Source organism: Humulus lupulus, chromosome 2, assembly GCF_963169125.1.
Source record: "Humulus lupulus chromosome 2, drHumLupu1.1, whole genome shotgun sequence".
Taxonomy (NCBI): Eukaryota; Viridiplantae; Streptophyta; class Magnoliopsida; order Rosales; family Cannabaceae; genus Humulus; species Humulus lupulus.
Window position 1 is genome coordinate 12,755,076 of NC_084794.1, and position 18,970 is coordinate 12,774,045.

The 18,970-nt window shown below is 30.7% G+C and overlaps 2 protein-coding genes across 3 annotated transcripts; one reads left to right on the forward strand and one right to left on the reverse strand.

Annotated features, from left to right (window-relative positions):
* Positions 1–2,671: 2,671 nt before the first annotated feature.
* On the forward strand, positions 2,672–4,543 carry LOC133817308 (protodermal factor 1). Of its 2 annotated transcripts, XM_062249789.1 has the most exons (4): positions 2,672–2,914; positions 3,353–3,480; positions 3,541–3,854; positions 3,952–4,543. In XM_062249789.1, exons 1-4 carry the CDS (start codon positions 2,752–2,754, stop codon positions 4,268–4,270), a joined length of 924 nt encoding a protein of 307 aa, XP_062105773.1. In that variant the 5' UTR covers positions 2,672–2,751; the 3' UTR covers positions 4,271–4,543. The 2 variants fall into 2 exon arrangements, with proteins under 2 accessions (XP_062105773.1, XP_062105772.1); XM_062249788.1 differs by having other exon boundaries at positions 3,353–3,854.
* Positions 4,544–14,403: 9,860 nt separating this feature from the next.
* LOC133813920 (cytochrome P450 704B1) lies at positions 14,404–16,515 on the reverse strand. The gene is made up of 6 exons (XM_062246949.1): positions 16,192–16,515; positions 15,874–16,089; positions 15,453–15,749; positions 14,966–15,346; positions 14,677–14,877; positions 14,404–14,583 (listed from the first exon to the last, which is right to left on the reverse strand). Exons 1-6 carry the CDS (start codon positions 16,513–16,515, stop codon positions 14,404–14,406), a joined length of 1,599 nt encoding a protein of 532 aa, XP_062102933.1.
* Between the last annotated feature and the right edge of the window lie 2,455 nt (positions 16,516–18,970).

Consider the following 18,970-nt stretch of genomic DNA (forward strand, 5'->3'; position numbering starts at 1 on the left):
AAAACCATATATATACATTCATCTGGTTTAGCACTATACGTACAGCTTTTCTCATCAGCTTTACGGAACTGATATTCTTATATATCACCAAAACTAAACTGTCAAAATTGAAATGTCCACACAAAAGGAATTGTGAATCGAAAATTCTAGCTCTACCGTTAAAAAATAAAATTGTATAAGTAGATTTATAAATTGTGTTCATCAATAGCTTGAAATATGAAATATCCTTGTTTAAAAAATATAATAAATAAAACACAAAACCAACATTAATTAATCTATATATCTTTTTTTTTTTTTTGGGTTCTTCCATTAAATTATAAGTTGTAGCTGTTCTATGGGCATTCACTGTAACCACGCTTTTAACCATGACACAGCTCAGGTCGTGCAATTATAGGGCATGCGGTCTTCGCCTATAGATATCTTTCATTGTATATATATAGCACTGTCCATAAATTTAATTTATGAATATAGTGTTTTTATTAAAACAAAATTGACTCGAATTTGTTAAAATTGGATTCAAATAGAAACAGTAAAATTGAAAAATATAGACCCAAAATTGACTTCTCTTGCTGTCTTTCATTACTCTACTCCTAACACCTTTTAGAAACTCAACTACTCCTCTGCTCCTCATTAAATTTAGGCAGAGAAACCCAACCCAACTTCCACTTTCTGTATTTTCAATCTTTTTGAGGTTTCCTTTTTACTTTTTTATTTTATTTATTTATCATCACTTTCTTCTTTACATTATCTCTAATATATATCTACACTGTATTATGTTATGGCTTGTCTTGTTTTGCTGTGCCTAGCTAATACACATCTGCCTACATATAGCTAGAAAATAAATATAATGGGGTATAGTATAGTAAATATAATTATAAAGACAATACCAAGACACACAAAGTATATATTGCTTGTGTAAACCTCAAAAGTCATATAGCCCAAAAATATGTACACGTATGTAAATAAAATAAATGTTCAATTAATTAATGTAGAAAAAAAATACTTTATAGACATCATCACGTGAATTTTTATTTCATAATATATCTACATATCCAACCACAAACAATAATAACAATTAAAAACAATTCATGATCATATAATGCACTATATCAAATTATATGAGATATTCAAGGCTGAGCTGATATTGGTGACCCATTCTAATTAATACTATAGGCTACTAGATAAAGAAAATCACAATTAAACTTATAGGTGCAACATGTTTTTCATAATAAGGTTTATATATATGATTATTATGCCTTCTTTTTTTCCACAGTTTATAAAATTGATAAAAAAATATATATCTTAATTCTTGAGGAAGATCTAAATAGATACTCTTGTTGAATTGGGGACCAGGTATAGTGCAAATTCATATATACTCCATGGGTTTAATATATATATACATGTAACGTTGTATAAGAATAATATATTGACAGCATTGGACTGATATGGGATTATTCAGGCTTTGTTTACCTTGTTACCATACAAAGGTCAATCAGATCGATTGGTCATGATGGGAATCATTTTTTGCAGCACATGCATTCACCTGCGCATGTCAAAATCAACAAGAGCTAGGAATTTGTTGTGTCAATAATATATATTCCACCGTATATCTACTTGCCAAAATAATAATAATAATAATAATAATAATAATAATACATCAGGTGAAACTTAGCGTTATTATAATATTAGTGAAATCTAATTAATTTTATGGATTAATTGTGTTTTTGGAAGTAATTACAATAATGTTGAAGGAACTCAATCTAATTATTAATGAGTAGTGAGATAAAATTAAAGAAATATTTTGCATTCAACTATATGAGATTTATTTGATATAACTTATTCAGAGAAACAAGCTCTGTATGGTAACAAAATGCCAGCTCATGAAATAAAGAATCGATATATGTCAGAATAAATACAATAAGATTGAAAAAAATAAAAAGAAAAGAAAAGAAAGGTAAGAACAATAGAGGCAATGACAGATGTAATTAACAAAATCATTTAGAAAAAAAAAAAAGTAACTTTTGCAGTACTAAAATAAATATAACCTCCCTGTCAAAATTATCAAAAATAAATATAGTAATTAAAAAAATGATTTTAAATCCAACTAAAATCTCTGACTCACTTTAGTACCAGCTCATGCTTAGGATATATATATATGACTACGATTGCTCTTCTTTTACTTTTCTTTTCTTTGTTTTTATGGTTGAAAAGAGCTAGTAGCTGCATGCATGTGATGTGTCTATATATATATATATATATATATATTTGCGTTAATAAAACTTTCATGCATGGGAAAAACAAATCTCATCATCATGAACATACTTAATGATACTAATTATATAGTGTATGCCACATGGTGATCTATCTTGATTGGCTTCCATTAAAATAAGCGTTTTAATTTAATGAAAATAAATCATTAATTATAGTAATTAGAGGATTAACAGAGGGAGAGGATTAATGGCATTAATTCCTTTTAAAATTAAATAAATTAATTTGGATATATATTTGAGACATTTAATCGATCGTTATTGAGAGAAGGCAGGAGAGTAAATAACAGAAATAAATGCGGTCTGCAAGACTTCAACTAACCACATACTCCTTCACCTGCTTGTATTTACTTCGCTCTCTCTCACTCTCTCCGCTCTATATATTTACCGCTTCTTCAACCCTTCAAACTCATCCATATCTGCTATACTTTCATCTCTTAGCCTCTTCCTCACTACTGAGAGGTATCAATATACAAAGATATATATGGAGAAGAAGAGCGTGATGATGATGACGATGCCTTCTCTTTTGCTATGGAGTTTGGTGCTCTCCCAGAGCTTGTTGACCCCTGTCATGTCCTCCACCAGCTTTGAAGATCAGAAGAACTATTATTACCCTCCTGATCCACACACAGGAACTCCTCCTATTGGTATACACACTACACTCTTACTTTCATCAACTTAGTTTTTTGGTTTGTTGCTTGTAGCTTTCATCAAGTAGAGAAAAATTAAACCAGTGGTGTTGCTATTATTTATTAATTACAAAACACCATGTTGATAAAGAGGTTTACCTATATTTATAACTAATAATATAGGGTTCTTTATGTTTAGTTTATTGTGTGTGTTTGTGGGGCTAGCTAAGATCTATGGATGTAACATGTTCCGAGATATATTTAGGGTTGATGATATGATATTAGAAATTCAATGATATATATATTTTATGGTCTTTAATTATATATTGTCAAAGTCAGGGAATGAGTTTCGCCATCATACAATTTATATATATATATCTCATTAAATATACATGGATCCCATATATAATTAATAGTGTTAAAATTAATATTGTGTGTGATGATATGAAAATGCAGGAGGGTCGCCCCCGTATACTCCAACTCCTCACACTCCAACTCCGTACACTCCAACTCCTCATACTCCAACTCCGTATACTCCAACTCCTCATACTCCAACTCCGTACACTCCAACTCCTCATACTCCAACTCCTCATACTCCAACTCCGTACACTCCAACTCCTCATACTCCAACTCCTCATACTCCTACTCCTCACCATTCGACACCACCTCATGGTGATCCCCCACACGGCGGCTGCGGCGGATGCCATGGTCACACGCCTTCAACACCAGTACCAACACCACACACACCTCCAAACTGCCCTACTCCCACCACTCCCACTGATCCCACTCCTACCCCAACAGTTCCTTACACTCCCACCCCAACCACTCCTTACACTCCTACTCCAACAACTCCTTACACTCCCACCCCAACTACTCCTTACACTCCAACTCCTGTTGTTCCCACTCCTAGTACCCCTCCATACATTCCTGACCCAAACACCCCTCCCTTCACCTGCAAGTAAGTAAACCCTATATTACATATATATATATATAAGGAGCTAGTGTATATATATTGAAACATGTTTAATTTTGGGGTGTTATTAATATAATTGCAGCTACTGGAGGAACCACCCTCAGATGATTTGGGGTGTGCTGGGATGGTGGGGAACACTCGGCAACGCCTTCGGAGTTCCAACTGTGCCAGGAGTTGGAGCCAACGTTAACTTGAAGGACGCCCTATCAAACACTCGCACTGACGGTTTCGGAGAGCTGTGCAGACAAGGAACGGCGGCGTTCCTCAACTCCATGGTCGACCACAGCTTCACCTACTCTGCCAAGCAAGTGAGAGAGAGCTTCGTTAATGCCCTTGGCTCCGACAAGGCCGCCGCCGCCCAGGCTCGTCTCTTCAAGATCGCCAACGAGAAGAAACACTAAATTATTATTACATAGATTTGATGATCCAAGATCACTAGCTACTATAGCTAAGCACGCAGCAACAGAGTGTTTGTTAATTTGCTTTATTTTAATTAAGTTAATTACTACGATTTTTCTTTATGTGTTTTTATTAAGTCTTACTATTCCTATCAATGTTCTTGAGTTATATTAGTTCCAGAAGAACTTGTTATAGTATCATCCTTATCAAGGATATTAATACTGTGTTAATTTTTCATTTGGATATTATTAATGGTTAGTGAGTTTATTTTTCAATATGTGTTTTTTTTCCTCAGTAAAATTTATCCAGGTTTTTTTTTCAAGGAGAAAATCATTACATAAATCTATTATTTTTACTCTCTCTCGTTCCATATAAATCTTTTATCATAGAATAAAGATATTTGCACCAAAATATCACACACTGACTTAGTATAAATGAAACTGACAAACAATTATACCGACTACTTACTCAACACCACAATAAAGTCGCATTTATAAATGATTAACGGTTATATATATATATATATCTTCAAACAATTACCAAAATATAAAACAAATTTGAGGTAGTATTGTAATCATATGCTTATTCATATTTACATATTTGTGTATATATATATATATATAAGTAGTTATATGCTTGAAGATATAGTAGTTGGTGAGTCAAAGAGGGATAATGGGAAGAGATCGGTTTGAAAGAAAGACAAGCCAGGGTTAACTTTTTTCGAGAATGGAGAGGGTACGATAGTTTTGTAGTAGCGTTTCCCAGGTTTTATTTTTAGTAATTCATTCACAATTCTGCATCTGCATTTGACTATATATTCTTCTGTAGGTAATTCGATTTAAGCTCTACCAGTCAAACTCCTACTGTTTTTTTTTTTTTGACCGTGAATAGTTTTTTGTTTTTTTTTTTTTTTGCCCGTGAATAGTTTTTGGTGTGATTTTTTTATGACGGTGTATATTATAGTTATTTAGAGTATTTACATTTTTTTCAGAAAATTCTAAATAATTTACAGTACCGAAAACTAGGTTGAAACATGTTTTCAACCAGCACAAAAAAAAAAATTAGTCACGTATATAATATATTTAAACTTAGTTTTCGGTACTTTAAGGGTGTGATTGGTAGGGGATTCAAAAACAGTTTTATCATTTTCAGATTTTAAAAAATGAAAACAGCAATGAAAACTTGATTGGCACACTTGTTTTAGAAAATAAAAAAAACCGTTTTTGAAAACTAAGTTAAAATCCTTCAGCAAAAGAGAAAACAACAAATTGTTGTTTTCTTTATTTTCAAATCATTTGATTTGAAAATAATTTTCTAAAATTATATTTTTGAATTAACTACCAATTAGCCCCTTAATGTTTTCAGTATAATCTTACTATTTTAAAAAAAAAAAAATTCTTGATATTTTTCTTATAGTCTTGATTTTTTTTCTTTTGTCATTTTTACAAGTCAATCTACTTTTTAAAATTTTTATCTATATAAATTTAGTAAAATAATTAATTATAAAATTATATAACAGAATATAATTTAATTCTAATTTATAATATATTTGCTAAAAAAAATCATTGATCAAATAAAAATTACAACAAATAAATAAAAAAATATTTTCACTTCAATTATTATTATACAAAAAATAAAAAATATATATATTACATATTCAATTTTTAGATTTTCTACCAAAAAATTATTCAATTTTATAAAACTAAAAAATAGTTAACGGACAATACATTCACACTACAAGAAAAATAGGCTTCAACGAGGACAAATTTCGTCAGTGAAGGGTGCTTCTTTCGTCAGTAATGGCTATCAATGGCGACATGTCGTTAGTGATCGGTCGTTGGTGATACCTCGTCGGTGAAAGTCAATATCAATGACGACTTTACAAGTCGTTGGTAAAAAAAGTATCACTGACGACAATATCGTTGGTGATAATTTAACCTTTTTTTTTTTTTTTAATGTTTTGAACTATTAATGACGACTTAGTCGTCATTGATAATATTATCAATGACGACTATGTCGTTAGTGTTATTTATTTATTTATTTATTTTTAAATTATTAATTAATATAAAAATAATTAATTATTTCATTTTTTTATAACTAATTAATATAAAAAATAATTTAATTAAAAGAAAAACATATAACAAACTAAAAATGTTCATATTAAATTTTAAAAAGTCATACATGGAAATATAAAATACTAAAGTGTTCATAAAACATAAATAAATACATAATCAATAGTCCATAAAACGTATATAAAAATACTAAAAGAAATTTGTAGTAGCATCGTCATCGTCATCATCACTAGCATTTCTCGGAATTTGTTGTTGAGGAAAATTTGGCATCTGTGGGTAGTAGGGCAGCACCTGCGAACTTGGCATCATCGGCGATGTTTGCTGCCCATGTGGTGTAGGCATCATTGGCGATGTTTGCTGGCCATGTGATGTAGGCATCATCGATGATGTTTTCTTCCGTCACAATCTTTGTGTTTAGATGCGAATGCCATAAAGACTTGGAGACCTTCCCCATAAGCAGGATCCTTACGATTTCTCATGGTCACCCAAGTCTTATCGATTGTCATCTACCAAAAATTTAAAATAAATTAATTTTAATCAAATTGGTTTGTGAGGTACAAATTTTATGATTAATGTACAAGTTGAACAAAATGTGTTTTATGTTATTTTATGATTTTTTTTAACTTTTATTTTAAATATTATTTAGATAATTCTAAAAGAAACATTCAAATAATTAAACTTATAATATATTTATTGATTTTCAAAAATAATATTAATCTTTTTTTGAGCACAAAATTTTATTATGTTAAAATTAAATATTAAATCATTTAAATTATTATTTATGATTTATTAAATTAATTGTCTAATTATTTATTTTTATTAAATATTATTTTTTATAGAAAATATGCAATAATATTTTCTTACTTAAATTACTAATTCTGAAATTAATTTTATCAAATTTTTTAAATTGTTAATTATTTAAATAATAATCCTTTTTAAAATTAAACTTTTCAATAATTTTTTATCAAATTACTAACTTATTATAAATTATCTAATTAACATAATTTTTTTTAAATGTCTAAAAATTCTACTAAAATTTCGGCAGCATAACAACTAATTTTTAACCTATCCAAAAATTTTAAAACCTGCACTAAACATTACAAAAATTTCTAAATACATCACAGATTCACAGAATTTCAAGATACACAATAATTACATATATATATATATGCAGAAATAATGAAACAACTAATTAATAATTATAAAAAAAAAATCATATATAATATGTTTTTTTTTCAAAACTATACAAAATTAAATTACATCTGATTTTTTTAAACCTACACTAAAATTAATACTAACATTGATAATAAAACACAGTAATAATTTGCAACAGATAAAAGAAAAAAATACTAACAGTGATTTATGCGGCGATTCCCCGATCTCTGTCGGCTCCCTTTATATCTGAAAAATCAAACAAAAATATAAACATACATATATATATATATACATAAAAAAAAAAAAAAAAATTAGTATGCCATAGTGGTGGTGCGTACCGATCTATGCCACGGAGAGGGAGACGACGGCGGGAGAGGGAGAAGCCGGCGGTGAGGGAGAGCACGGCGGCAGAGGGAGATGGTGGCGGTGGTGCGAGTCACGGGAGACGGGAGGGGACGGGACGTGGTGATAGGCGGGAGGGGAGGCGACGGCCGTGGTGATAGGCCGGAGGGGACGGCAGCAGAGGGAGGGGACGGTAGGGGAGGGGACGGCGTTCGACGGGAGGGGAGGAGAGGAGAGCTTAGATCTGAAAAAACTGATAAAATGGGTTAAGGGGAAATGGGGGCTCGGGGTTGAAGAAGATGTTTTTTAATGATTTTCACCAACGACTATCAATGAGGACAAAGTCGTTGGTGATTGGACATCACTGACGACGTGGCAGAGTATTATTAACGACAAAGTCGTTGGCAATACTTTTTAGAGGGAAAAAGCCCGCCTCTTTAACGGTTCATTTTCAAAACAGTAGAAAACATCAATGAGGATAATGTCGTCATTGATAAATTTATCAATGACGACATTGTCCTCATTGTTGTAATTTTCGTTGGTGATGTTTTATTTAACCAAAAGAAAAAAGTATTACTGACGACAGTGAAATGTCGTTGGTGATACTATGACTTTTACTAACAACATTTTGCCGTCAGTGATAGTGCCGTTAGTGATATTAGTTATTCTTGTAGTGTCAATCATATTTTCATAAACATATTTTCAGACACTAAATCTAGATTCTTTTTTCAGAATCATACTTTTTCAAAATACAATTTTTAAATCACTAATCAATCGTATCCTAAAAAAATATAACTTTAATATAAAAAAAATCAAAGTTAATGACAATGCAATATTGTTATGAATTTAATTAATGCAATATTATTAAATTTTAATTTATCAATATAATTAAATTTTACTTTCAGCTAAACCAATCACATATTCAGTTTCTGTTATATTTTCAAATTTAATCTCAATCACAGATTCAGTTTTTTAAAACTCAAAAACAGTTTACTGACATTAAACCAATCACATTTTCAGAAACATGTTTTCAGTCACTAAATTCAGATTTTCATTTCAGAATCCCACTTTTCAAAAATACAGTTTTCTAATCGCGAACCAATCAGACCCTAAACTATTCAGAATTTTCTGAAAATTTGCAGGATACTCTAGATAGCTACAATATACACGATTATAAAAAAAAATCGTGCCAAAAATTGTTCACGGATTGTGAACACTGAGAGCCCTACTAGTAGGGCGATTTATTTATATGACATATAGTTCAAACACATTATTACACGCATGATTAATTTTTTTTATACACGTAGAAAACAACATATTTAAACTTAATTTTTAGTACACGATCGTATAAAAAAATCATCTCGAGAACTTTTCATAGGGTGAGAACATTGAAAAATTCGACCGGTACGGTCTTAAAGAAGTAGTATATATAAATTGTCGTGTATATATATATTTAGCATAAGATCATAAAATAATAATTTAAATCCAATAATATGCTTCATATATATTTATCATGGAAACTCGAATTATATAAAATATCCACAACAGTGGCCCGAGTCCTAACTGTATAAAAGCATAGTTCATAGTCTGATTATTGAAAAATCGATATACACCAGAAATTTGACAAGTCTATTTAATATTGCCAGCATGACATGTGTATATGTGTCCATAGAATTACACCACAGTTGTCTGCAAATTAATAATCGAAATTGACCACTGTATTTTCTTTTTCTTTTTTCAGCGTGCGTAACTAATTCTTTTTTTACTTCTTTTTTTTATTTTTGAAAGTCATCTTTAAATCCTATAAGTATATAAATATTGAACAAGTTATCAAAACACTAAAATTGTAAATTCAACAAGCACATCAAATTAGAAAAAACACTTGGAATCAATCTTTAATATCTTCATTTCTTAATGCCTTAAGAAACTTTGTTGAACGTCTTTCCGACTTGCAAATTCACAATCACAACCTCCCATTATGATGATCTAATTAATTAGTTACAATTAATTTCTCCCAACAGAAAATAAAAAAGACTAGTCAAAACAACAAAAATATGTTGACAAGACTACTATATATTTTCATAATTGTCAAATCAGTTATATAATTGACAAATAACATTTACAAACATAAAACAGGAAGTTGATATCTATATATGTAAATGTGTAGTATATTACATATCATAATAAAGATCGATCTACGTGTATATAAGACAAAATTGAGGATATGAACTATGAAACACGATAGCTAGGAAATATATAGGGCAACTAGCTAGGAAAATATAATGTGAATATAACAAAAGCTTATTTAAGGATATAAAGCAAATTATTATCAATATTAAAGTCACAAGTTTCATGGAGCACTTTTGCTGGAAGTGGCTCTAGCCACAATAATTTGGTGGCCTGTGTTAACATATATTATCGATCAAAATCTGTAACATATTTTAGAGGGCCAGTATATGGATATTTTTATTTATAGTTCACTACGTTGTCTTATTTAATAAATAAAGTTTTTGGTTTAATTATATAACATTATTGAAAGGCTAAAATTATATATTATTTGAGAGTTAATGTCACTTATACTCAAATAAATTTCACTTGCGACCCTCTAATTATAAGTGTAATAATAAATGCACTTAAATATATTACACTAAAAATTTACACTTATACATGACATATTTTTTTAATCAACTATATTTAATTAAAGTGAGCAACACTAAAAATGGATGATCGAGAATAAAAAACATTTAATACATCTAAAAGCTCCAAAACAATTTGATAAGACTTTTGAAAAGTGTCTGACCCAAGCAATTTAACGTGTTGTTCCTGAGCATTAATTACAAAAAATAAACGTGCCATTCATTTCAAGACCATACGTGTTTAGATATACCATAACCAATAATATCTGAAATGAAAACAAAACTACCAATAGTTCTTCACTAAAATGTCATCTCTAGTTATCTATAACAACGACATTTTAAAGATGGATCTTTTCATAAAATTTTCGTGTAGAGAATAGAGCACTCAATAGTTTCCAACCATCAGACAAGAGTGTACTCGATCGACCACATAAATCTTCCTTAGCTACCACGACTCATATCAATTAATGTTTTATATAAGCACAACTTACATATATTAATTGATCTAGCCTAGCTATAGTGTTGTTATTAATTAATTTCGCGCAGTTCCAAGATAACTAGTTCATCATCTTAATTTGTTTTGAATTTGCTGTGTTGATCGCTTTTTTTTTTTTGTTTAGGTATAGCTCATTAAATATTGTGTGTTAGATGCATCAATAGCCATAAGATGGGACAATTGTGGGGGTGGTTGGTGGTGAATATTAATAGGGATTAAAGATTTTGTTTTGTTCTGATTTTTTTTTTATGTAATATATATGAGAATCGCTTAAGCGGGGCACTAGTGTCCAATAGATTACAAATACGTGGCATATTGTTATTGGTGTAATTTAATATTGAGTCCAACTTATTTGAATTTAATAAGTATTATAAAATATCTAATGAAGTGTCAACTTTAAATACTCTAAAATATCAAATAGTAAATTTTGGACCTAATAAATATATTATTCCGAAGAAGCCATAGCCCTAGCTTTGACTCAGTGATAACTGCCTGTAATGTACATTTAATTAATGCTGCAGAGATTTTGTAAGTTGAGAGGAAAATATGGAAATGTGTTTGAGATCTGAGTATGATGAGAATGTGGGATCGTACAGTTAAAAAGGACTCACACTATCCCAAATACTCTTCATTTGAAGGCATAGTTATGGAACTGTCCAACTCACATTTGTATATTCAGATCTCAGCCAACACATACATATATTTTTATGTAAATATATATAGGGTGTCACAATTCATTCAAAATATAATTTGTTCGGTTTGAAACAATATTTTTCTAGAATTATTAGGATATATTGATAAAAGTTTACTCATTGTAACAAAACTCAAATTTGTAAACACAGTTCTCTTATATGTGTGTAATGATGTCGATTTTCTTCCTATGACATAGATTTCCTTTCTTAACAAGAGAGAATGAGAATTATTTTTCATCGCAAAATGTTAAACAAGACAAAAGTGAGAACCAGCCGCTAATACTATTGGATTATTGCTTCGGTTTTTTTATGTTAAAAAAAAATTTCTTCAAGCTTCTCCATGCTTGGTATCTTTCTCCTTTGTTTTTTCACAATCCATCAATATATAGAAAAATAGAATGAACCTAGTTGAGCATAGCTACAATGATTTCATTAAAAAAATTTGGTAAATATAGACCTTGAGAATGAGTTTTTGGACCTCGATTTCCCTCGTGGGGTTTTATAACTTCTTCGGAGCCTGCATTTTTCAAACCCAACACAAACAAATTAGAGATAATATATATAACCCCACATTGTAAGAATCTCAAAAATATATAATAGTCAGGTTAGTATTACTAGTTACATTAACTGATAATTACATTTTTTTTATCCATTGGATTATTATTGAATAGTTGCCATTAATTTAATAGTTGACTAAAAAAATTAATAAGCATAAATTGATGACCAAATTAACTGATTACATAATGTTTATTAATTTAAAATATTTATTTTCATATAAAGAATGTTAATCAAAATTTAGCTTATTTAAAATTATTATTATTATTAATTAGTTGCTAAAAATTAATTTCTTTAATCAAAATATAAAATAGAATTTTTTTTCACTTACAATTCATAATTATTTATGTTTTTATACTTAATTCTTAATCTCTTTTAACTTATAAAATCTTTAGAAAAAATTTGTTTTACATTTGATTATTTATTTTAACTTTTAATATTTTTTAAATACATTGATACTTAATAAAAAAAAATTAAAGGTGAAATAGTTTCTTTGTTGATCGAAATTCACAATTTATTAAATAAACATTCATCAAATGGATTAGATTGTTCGACCATAATGAATAGCACCCTTATGATGACTAGTATGTTTGTTGTAAAACAATATATCAAAAACTACAACAAATGAAAAGATATACTTTGAATTCCAAATACAAAAAATAATTAGAGAGACCACCAACAAAACTTTATCTCTCACACATTATAAAGAGGAAGGAAAATGGGCATACACGAACGTAATTAAAAATAAAAGACTTAATATTTGTTTGATACTTAAAATAGAACAATAGTATCAAAAATAAAATAATTTAGAAATTTTACTTATAAAAAATTAATAACTTGATTATGTATTATTAATGTTATAATCACATATGGGTGTGTTTATGGCTGTATCATATTATATTATATTATATTATAATTGATTGTACTGTATAGTATATTTTTATATAATACTATGCTTCGTATTATATTAAAATGTCGTATATTTATTAGTAAATAGAAGTCTATACGAAACATAATAGTATATAAAAATATAGGGGTAGGTAACTATTTGGTACCCTGTGTTTTTGCAAAGTATCATTTTGGTATCCTCTGTTTTCAATAATGTTGGTACTTTGTATTTTAAAATCGTACATATTTGGTACCCTAAACTTAAATTTAATTAATAAAATTTTACCAATTTAATCAAATTGCTATCAATTATGTAAGTTCCAAATTTAAATTTAATTACTTAATTACATATAACTGATGAAAGTTTGATCATATTGATAAAATTTTATCTATCAAATCTGAGTCTAGGGTATCAAATATGTATAATTTTAAAATACAGGGTACTATATGAGCATTATTGAAAACAGAGGGTACCAAAATGATACTTTGCAAAAATATAAGGTACCAAATAAGTAAATTCCCAAAAATATATTATACCATATATTGTAATATAATACAATACAATACAGCATAATATAAGTACCAAACTCAGGATATCCTGTCTCTCCCAGGATCCTATTCTGCCCTCCATAAGAATTGAAATGAGTTATAGGAACAAAACCACGGGGGTGCACTCTCCACCAATTCTTTGTCTCATTAAAATTGTATTTTATCCAAACAATAAAAAATTCTGACTAAAAACTAGCATGTTGTCACTACCATAATTTTTTAGAAATCCTCATGAAAAGGTGTAACACAATTTGCTTTCTTTTGTAGTAAAAAAATTTAGCGATGAACTTTTAAAGTATAGTAACGTTAGGCATACAAACTACACATGCTATAATGTGACTAATGTAATACAATATATGCCGTAGGTAAACATTGTGTATGAATATTGAGTTTTTTCTTTTTTTCTTTTTTACAGAAAACCAATTTGCATACTTGGCAAATCCATATACAGCAAAGTAACAACTCTTGTCTAGTTTATATATTCTTGTTCTATAGTTATATGTATAATAACTTGATAATAATATGCTGGAGGGTTATGCGTAGTCAGTCATTATTGTTATGACAACTTGGAGAGAAACGGTATTATATATTGGATTATGCCAAGTCATAGCTAGATAACAATCCAATCAAATATGTCAAGCTACTCCAAATATAATATCACATTTTATTAAGTTCATATATATATTATATAATGAGCAAAAGACAGAAGACTATATCAATATTTTATTTTGTGTCCATACGTATATAATTCTAAGGAAGTCTGGCGATGTTGACCTTCAAACCATGTGCCATTGAAAGAATAGTCATCATTCTGTACTCCACCGGATGACCAGGCACCAAAGTGAACTTATAAAATCTACACAAAATGGCCAAACTCATCTTCATTTGAAGGTAAGCAGAGTCCTTCCCTAGGCATATTCTTGGTCCAGCCTGCAAAAACAAAATGAGTATAAAAGACCAATTAGATATACAGTATAGTCTTTAGATCCTGATGAAGCTGTATCTATGATGAAACAAATTAACCTGAAATGCTGTGAACTTAAATGGGGATGCATTTTGGAAGAAACCATCTTTGAGCCATCTCTCAGGGTTGAATGAAGCTGCATCTGGACCCCAGTTGTACTCCATTCTTCCCATTGAGTAGGGAACATAAGTGACCATACCTCCTGCCTTAACTTTTGTTCCATCTGGTAACACATCATCCTCCAATATTCCCTTTGGATCCTATATATAAATATATATATATAATCAATTGAAACTATCCATTAATCTTCTACTTATGTAATTGAGTTGTTTATTTTCTAAATAATACCTGGGGAACAGCAGGATACAAACGTAGTGTCTCTGTGATAACTGCATGCAAATAGTACAACTTTCCCAGTGCATCATAACTCAAGAGCCCTGCGAATTGTCTTGCTCTTTCATTGAACGAATCAGGGTCGTCAGTGTTGTATTCGAGCAACGACACATTCTCTTCTCTTGCTTGATCTTGTTCGAGAGTTTTGAGCTCTGAATAGAGCCTTTCAGCTACGTGGGGATGTGTCATTATCATGTATATAGCCCATGAAAGAGTTGTTGCTGTGGTATCCCGGCCAGCAATTACGAAGTTAAGCACAACATCTCTGAGGCCTTTGTCAGTAAAATGATTTTCATAATCTTCACCTAACTCAATGAATCTTGACAGTATGTCATGCTTCATTGATCATGAAAATTGTTCGGTCAGATAACGAAATGAAGAAAAAAATAAAGTACTTATTACATGCTGCAAGAGATTTATCTTGTTTATGTTATGTTATTACCTTGCTATCTTTGCAGCTTTCACGAGCTTCTTTGATCTCTTTTTTCCTTCTTCGAATAACAGAATATGTAAAATCATCAATGGTACTAATGCTCTTATCAAGTAAAGCTTCTGAACCAACATTAAAAAATCTCTTTATTCTCCATAGTGGATCGATGAAACGTAATGTCACAATGATGTTTGCAGTGTCAAAAGCTTGAGCAAAGTTGTTTTCTGGTAGATTTGGAGCCAAAGTTCCAATTTCTACACCAAATCCCACTTTGCATATAGAATCCAAAGTCATCCTCATTAACAATTCCTACAAAAGATGATTGATAAGCTCGGTTATGAATGTGTTTCAATGCTAACATAACAGTAAGGCTATGCTGACTAACATGGCTAAGAACAATTATAATACAAACAAGATTTTCGGCATGCTATACCTGCATATCAACTACTTGGTTCTGGAAAGATGCTCGGCTAAGAATACCATGGAGCTTTTGGCTATAATCTCTGAAGACTATGGTGCTAAAGTCCCTCAAATTCTTGGATGCAAATTCAAAGCTTGCAGTCTTTCTTTGTTTTCTCCACAACTCGCCGTCCACATTAAAAATCCCATCTCCAAGTAGTACTTCCATGTAAGACTGGTAAGTCTCACCCTTTGACAAAAGAGCAACAGTTGGTAATGTACATTAAAATCTTGATGATATGACTAAACAAAGAGAAAAGAAAAGGGTTTGGTATGCATTAATATTTATTACCTTGGGATAATTAGCAAAGTTGGTCTTGAGAACATGCTCCACATTAGCAGGGTCTGCAATGTAAGTATAGGTGGTGAAGGGCATTGGAACCACAACAGTCCTCAATTCAGAGAAATATTGAACAAGCCAATCATGCATTTTGTCATAGTTTAGGAACTGTTCAATGGCAGCTCCCACAAGGGGCCATGTTTTGGGACCTTTCTTATTTCTCTGGCTCCATCTGTGGATGAGAATCCATGATAAAACAGTGCAGCCTAGCATTAATATTACTCTATATCCATTTTGGGGAGAACAATCTAATAAAACATTGTTTTTTGTTTCCATTTTTCAATGAAAAATATAACATGGAAGGGAAGCTGGTTTGGGTTTGAAGAGAATGTTAAGCTTGAATTGTTTTTATAATATATTACAAAAGGAAGTGGTTAATATGTGTTTAGAGGGTATTTATTTTATGCATTAGAAAAGAAGTAGTTGAATTTTTGTTAATAATCTTTGTATGTTGGTGGACTAGTTAGTATAAAAAATGATCTCACTTCTTTTGTGCTTCTAACCTAATCATTCCATAGGCGAAGTTATTGCTATTAATAGTAATAGTAACAAAAACAACTATACACTTACATACACATCTCATCTCATAGAAGAAAACCAAAACAAGCTTTTTAATAAAAATAAATTGGTAAATGATAAACCAAACAAAATTGCTTACATATTCCCAACTACTAATCAACTATAGTGTTACTAACGAGAACATGGCAGCCACAACTTGCTTATTAAGATTTTTTCCCCTCGAACTATTACCACTACCAAATCATGCTCCCTGAATTTTTTAGTTTGTTAAAAACTCCCCCGGAACTATTCACGTTACTGAAATATGGGACTTCCGTCCAATTTTACTAATAGAATGGTGATATGGCGATATTGGACTGCTGATATGGATTGCCACGTGTATAATTTAAAAAATAGATAGAATTTTATCCCCAAACTTTTACCGTTACCAAATTATGCCCCTCGAATTCTAAAATTTAAAATTTAAACAATATTTTGAATATTAAAAAGAAAATATAAAAAACATTAAACTAAAAATTCATTTAAATTAAATTAAATCATACAAAATAAAAACTTAAGGCGACATAGGCGACACCAAAGCTGAATGTCGCTAGGGACCCACATGAGCCCAGTCTATCAACGATGTCGCTACCCAACCAACTTTGAGCTCATTCTGACGCATGTCCAACACCCAGGCCAATTTTTGTCACCATCAATTTTTTTATTTTAATAGTTTTTTTTCCTTTTTTTTTAATATTCAAGAGATTGTTTAATTTTAAAATTTTAAAATTCGGGGGACACAATTTGATAATGGTAATAGTTCAAGGGGCAAAAATCATATTTATTCTTTATATTATAAACGAGGCATTGACATGGCAATACCACATCGACCACCAAACTGCCACATCAACATTCCGTTAGTGAAATTGGACATAAGTCCTACATTTCAGTAACGTGAATAATTCAGGGGGAATTTTTAACAAGTTGAAAAATTCGGGAGGCACGATTTGGATTGGTAATAGTTCGGGTGAAAAAATCCTAATAAGTCTAAAAAAAAGACCTTGAAAGTTAATAGATCAAAACAAGGCTATCCTAGAAAATTACTTTAAATGTTGTGGGATACCTTTTATAATTGGGTTTTGCCACACATTCATCTTCTCTTATATTTCAAAGAAAACAAAAATCTTCTTTTGTCTTCCCTTTTTGCACCCCTTTATCCTAGAATCGAACTACATCTATAAGATCTATTCATTTTTTTTTTAACTAAATAGAATAGTATCTCCCATAGAATAGTGTTGACCCAAGATTTGGCCAACTGACATGGAGTCAAAACGTGATTGATATGGACGAATGTATAGAGAAGAACGCAATGACAAAAGTAAAGAAAACACAGTAATTTATAGTAGTTCGGCCCCAGGATCTGGTAATGACCTACGTCCACTTAGAATAATATTGATGTAAAATCATAAGGGTGATCAAAGAGCCAGGGTTCAATGAGTTTCACTCTTCTCTAAAGAACAATACAGATTTACTTGGAGAATTACTATCGCTTCCTACGATTCAAAAGCTCCAAAAAAAAGTCCCTCCTCCTCTGAGCTATCTCTTCTTATTTATAGGCTCAAGGAGGGTTACAAGAGATTGTTACAGATATTCTTCCCTGAATAATCGGATATCCAGAAGATTGTATGAGATAAATTCGGGATTCATAAAGATCTTCCCATAAATGTTGCCTTGTATGCAGAACTACCGACCAGACTGGTCGCGGGTAAGACAGGCTTACCCTGCTTTTACTGTGTCTCCTGGTCGATACTCTAGCAGACGCTTACAGGTATCAGCCACGTGTCAAGAGATTATTTGCCACGTCACCAATGCTAATTTATTGGATAACATTTGCCCCCCAAAGTTTATTTACTACGAACAGTAAATAAACTTTGAATGAACGACCCTTCGGTAACCCCTTCTGACGTGTCAGAACCCTTCGTGTGTTCTTGAAAAAAGCAACCCACTTCTGTCTAATCATGTCCTTTCAGTTCCCCAGAAACGATTTCGACGGCCATCCTGTTTCCCCATACTTAGAAAAAGGAAAACTAATGATTATACTTTTTTTTTAATATCAGAGAATACTTATATAAGACTGTCGAAGCCTCTTCTTTCTTTTTACGCACGCCATTATCTTTGCGGAAAACCCTAAAAACCAGAGCTTTAAGCTTTTCCGAAGACCGTTTTCCTGCAC

Bases quoted from the DNA above. Each gene is read 5' to 3' on its own strand.
- LOC133813920 (XM_062246949.1), bottom strand. From the start codon at position 16,515: ATGGAAACAAAAAACAATGTTTTATTAGATTGTTCTCCCCAAAATGGA. The intron at 16,090-16,191 runs GTAATAAATATT...CTTTTGTCAAAG, and splicing joins ACTTTGCTAATTATCCCAAG to GGTGAGACTTACCAGTCTTA. The intron at 15,750-15,873 runs GTATAGCATGCC...CATCTTTTGTAG, and splicing joins ACCAAGTAGTTGATATGCAG to GAATTGTTAATGAGGATGAC.
- LOC133817308 (XM_062249788.1), top strand. From the start codon at position 2,752: ATGGAGAAGAAGAGCGTGATGATGATGACGATGCCTTCTCTTTTGCTA. The intron at 2,915-3,352 runs GTATACACACTA...ATGAAAATGCAG, and splicing joins CACAGGAACTCCTCCTATTG to GAGGGTCGCCCCCGTATACT. The intron at 3,855-3,951 runs GTAAGTAAACCC...ATATAATTGCAG, and splicing joins ACCCCTCCCTTCACCTGCAA to CTACTGGAGGAACCACCCTC.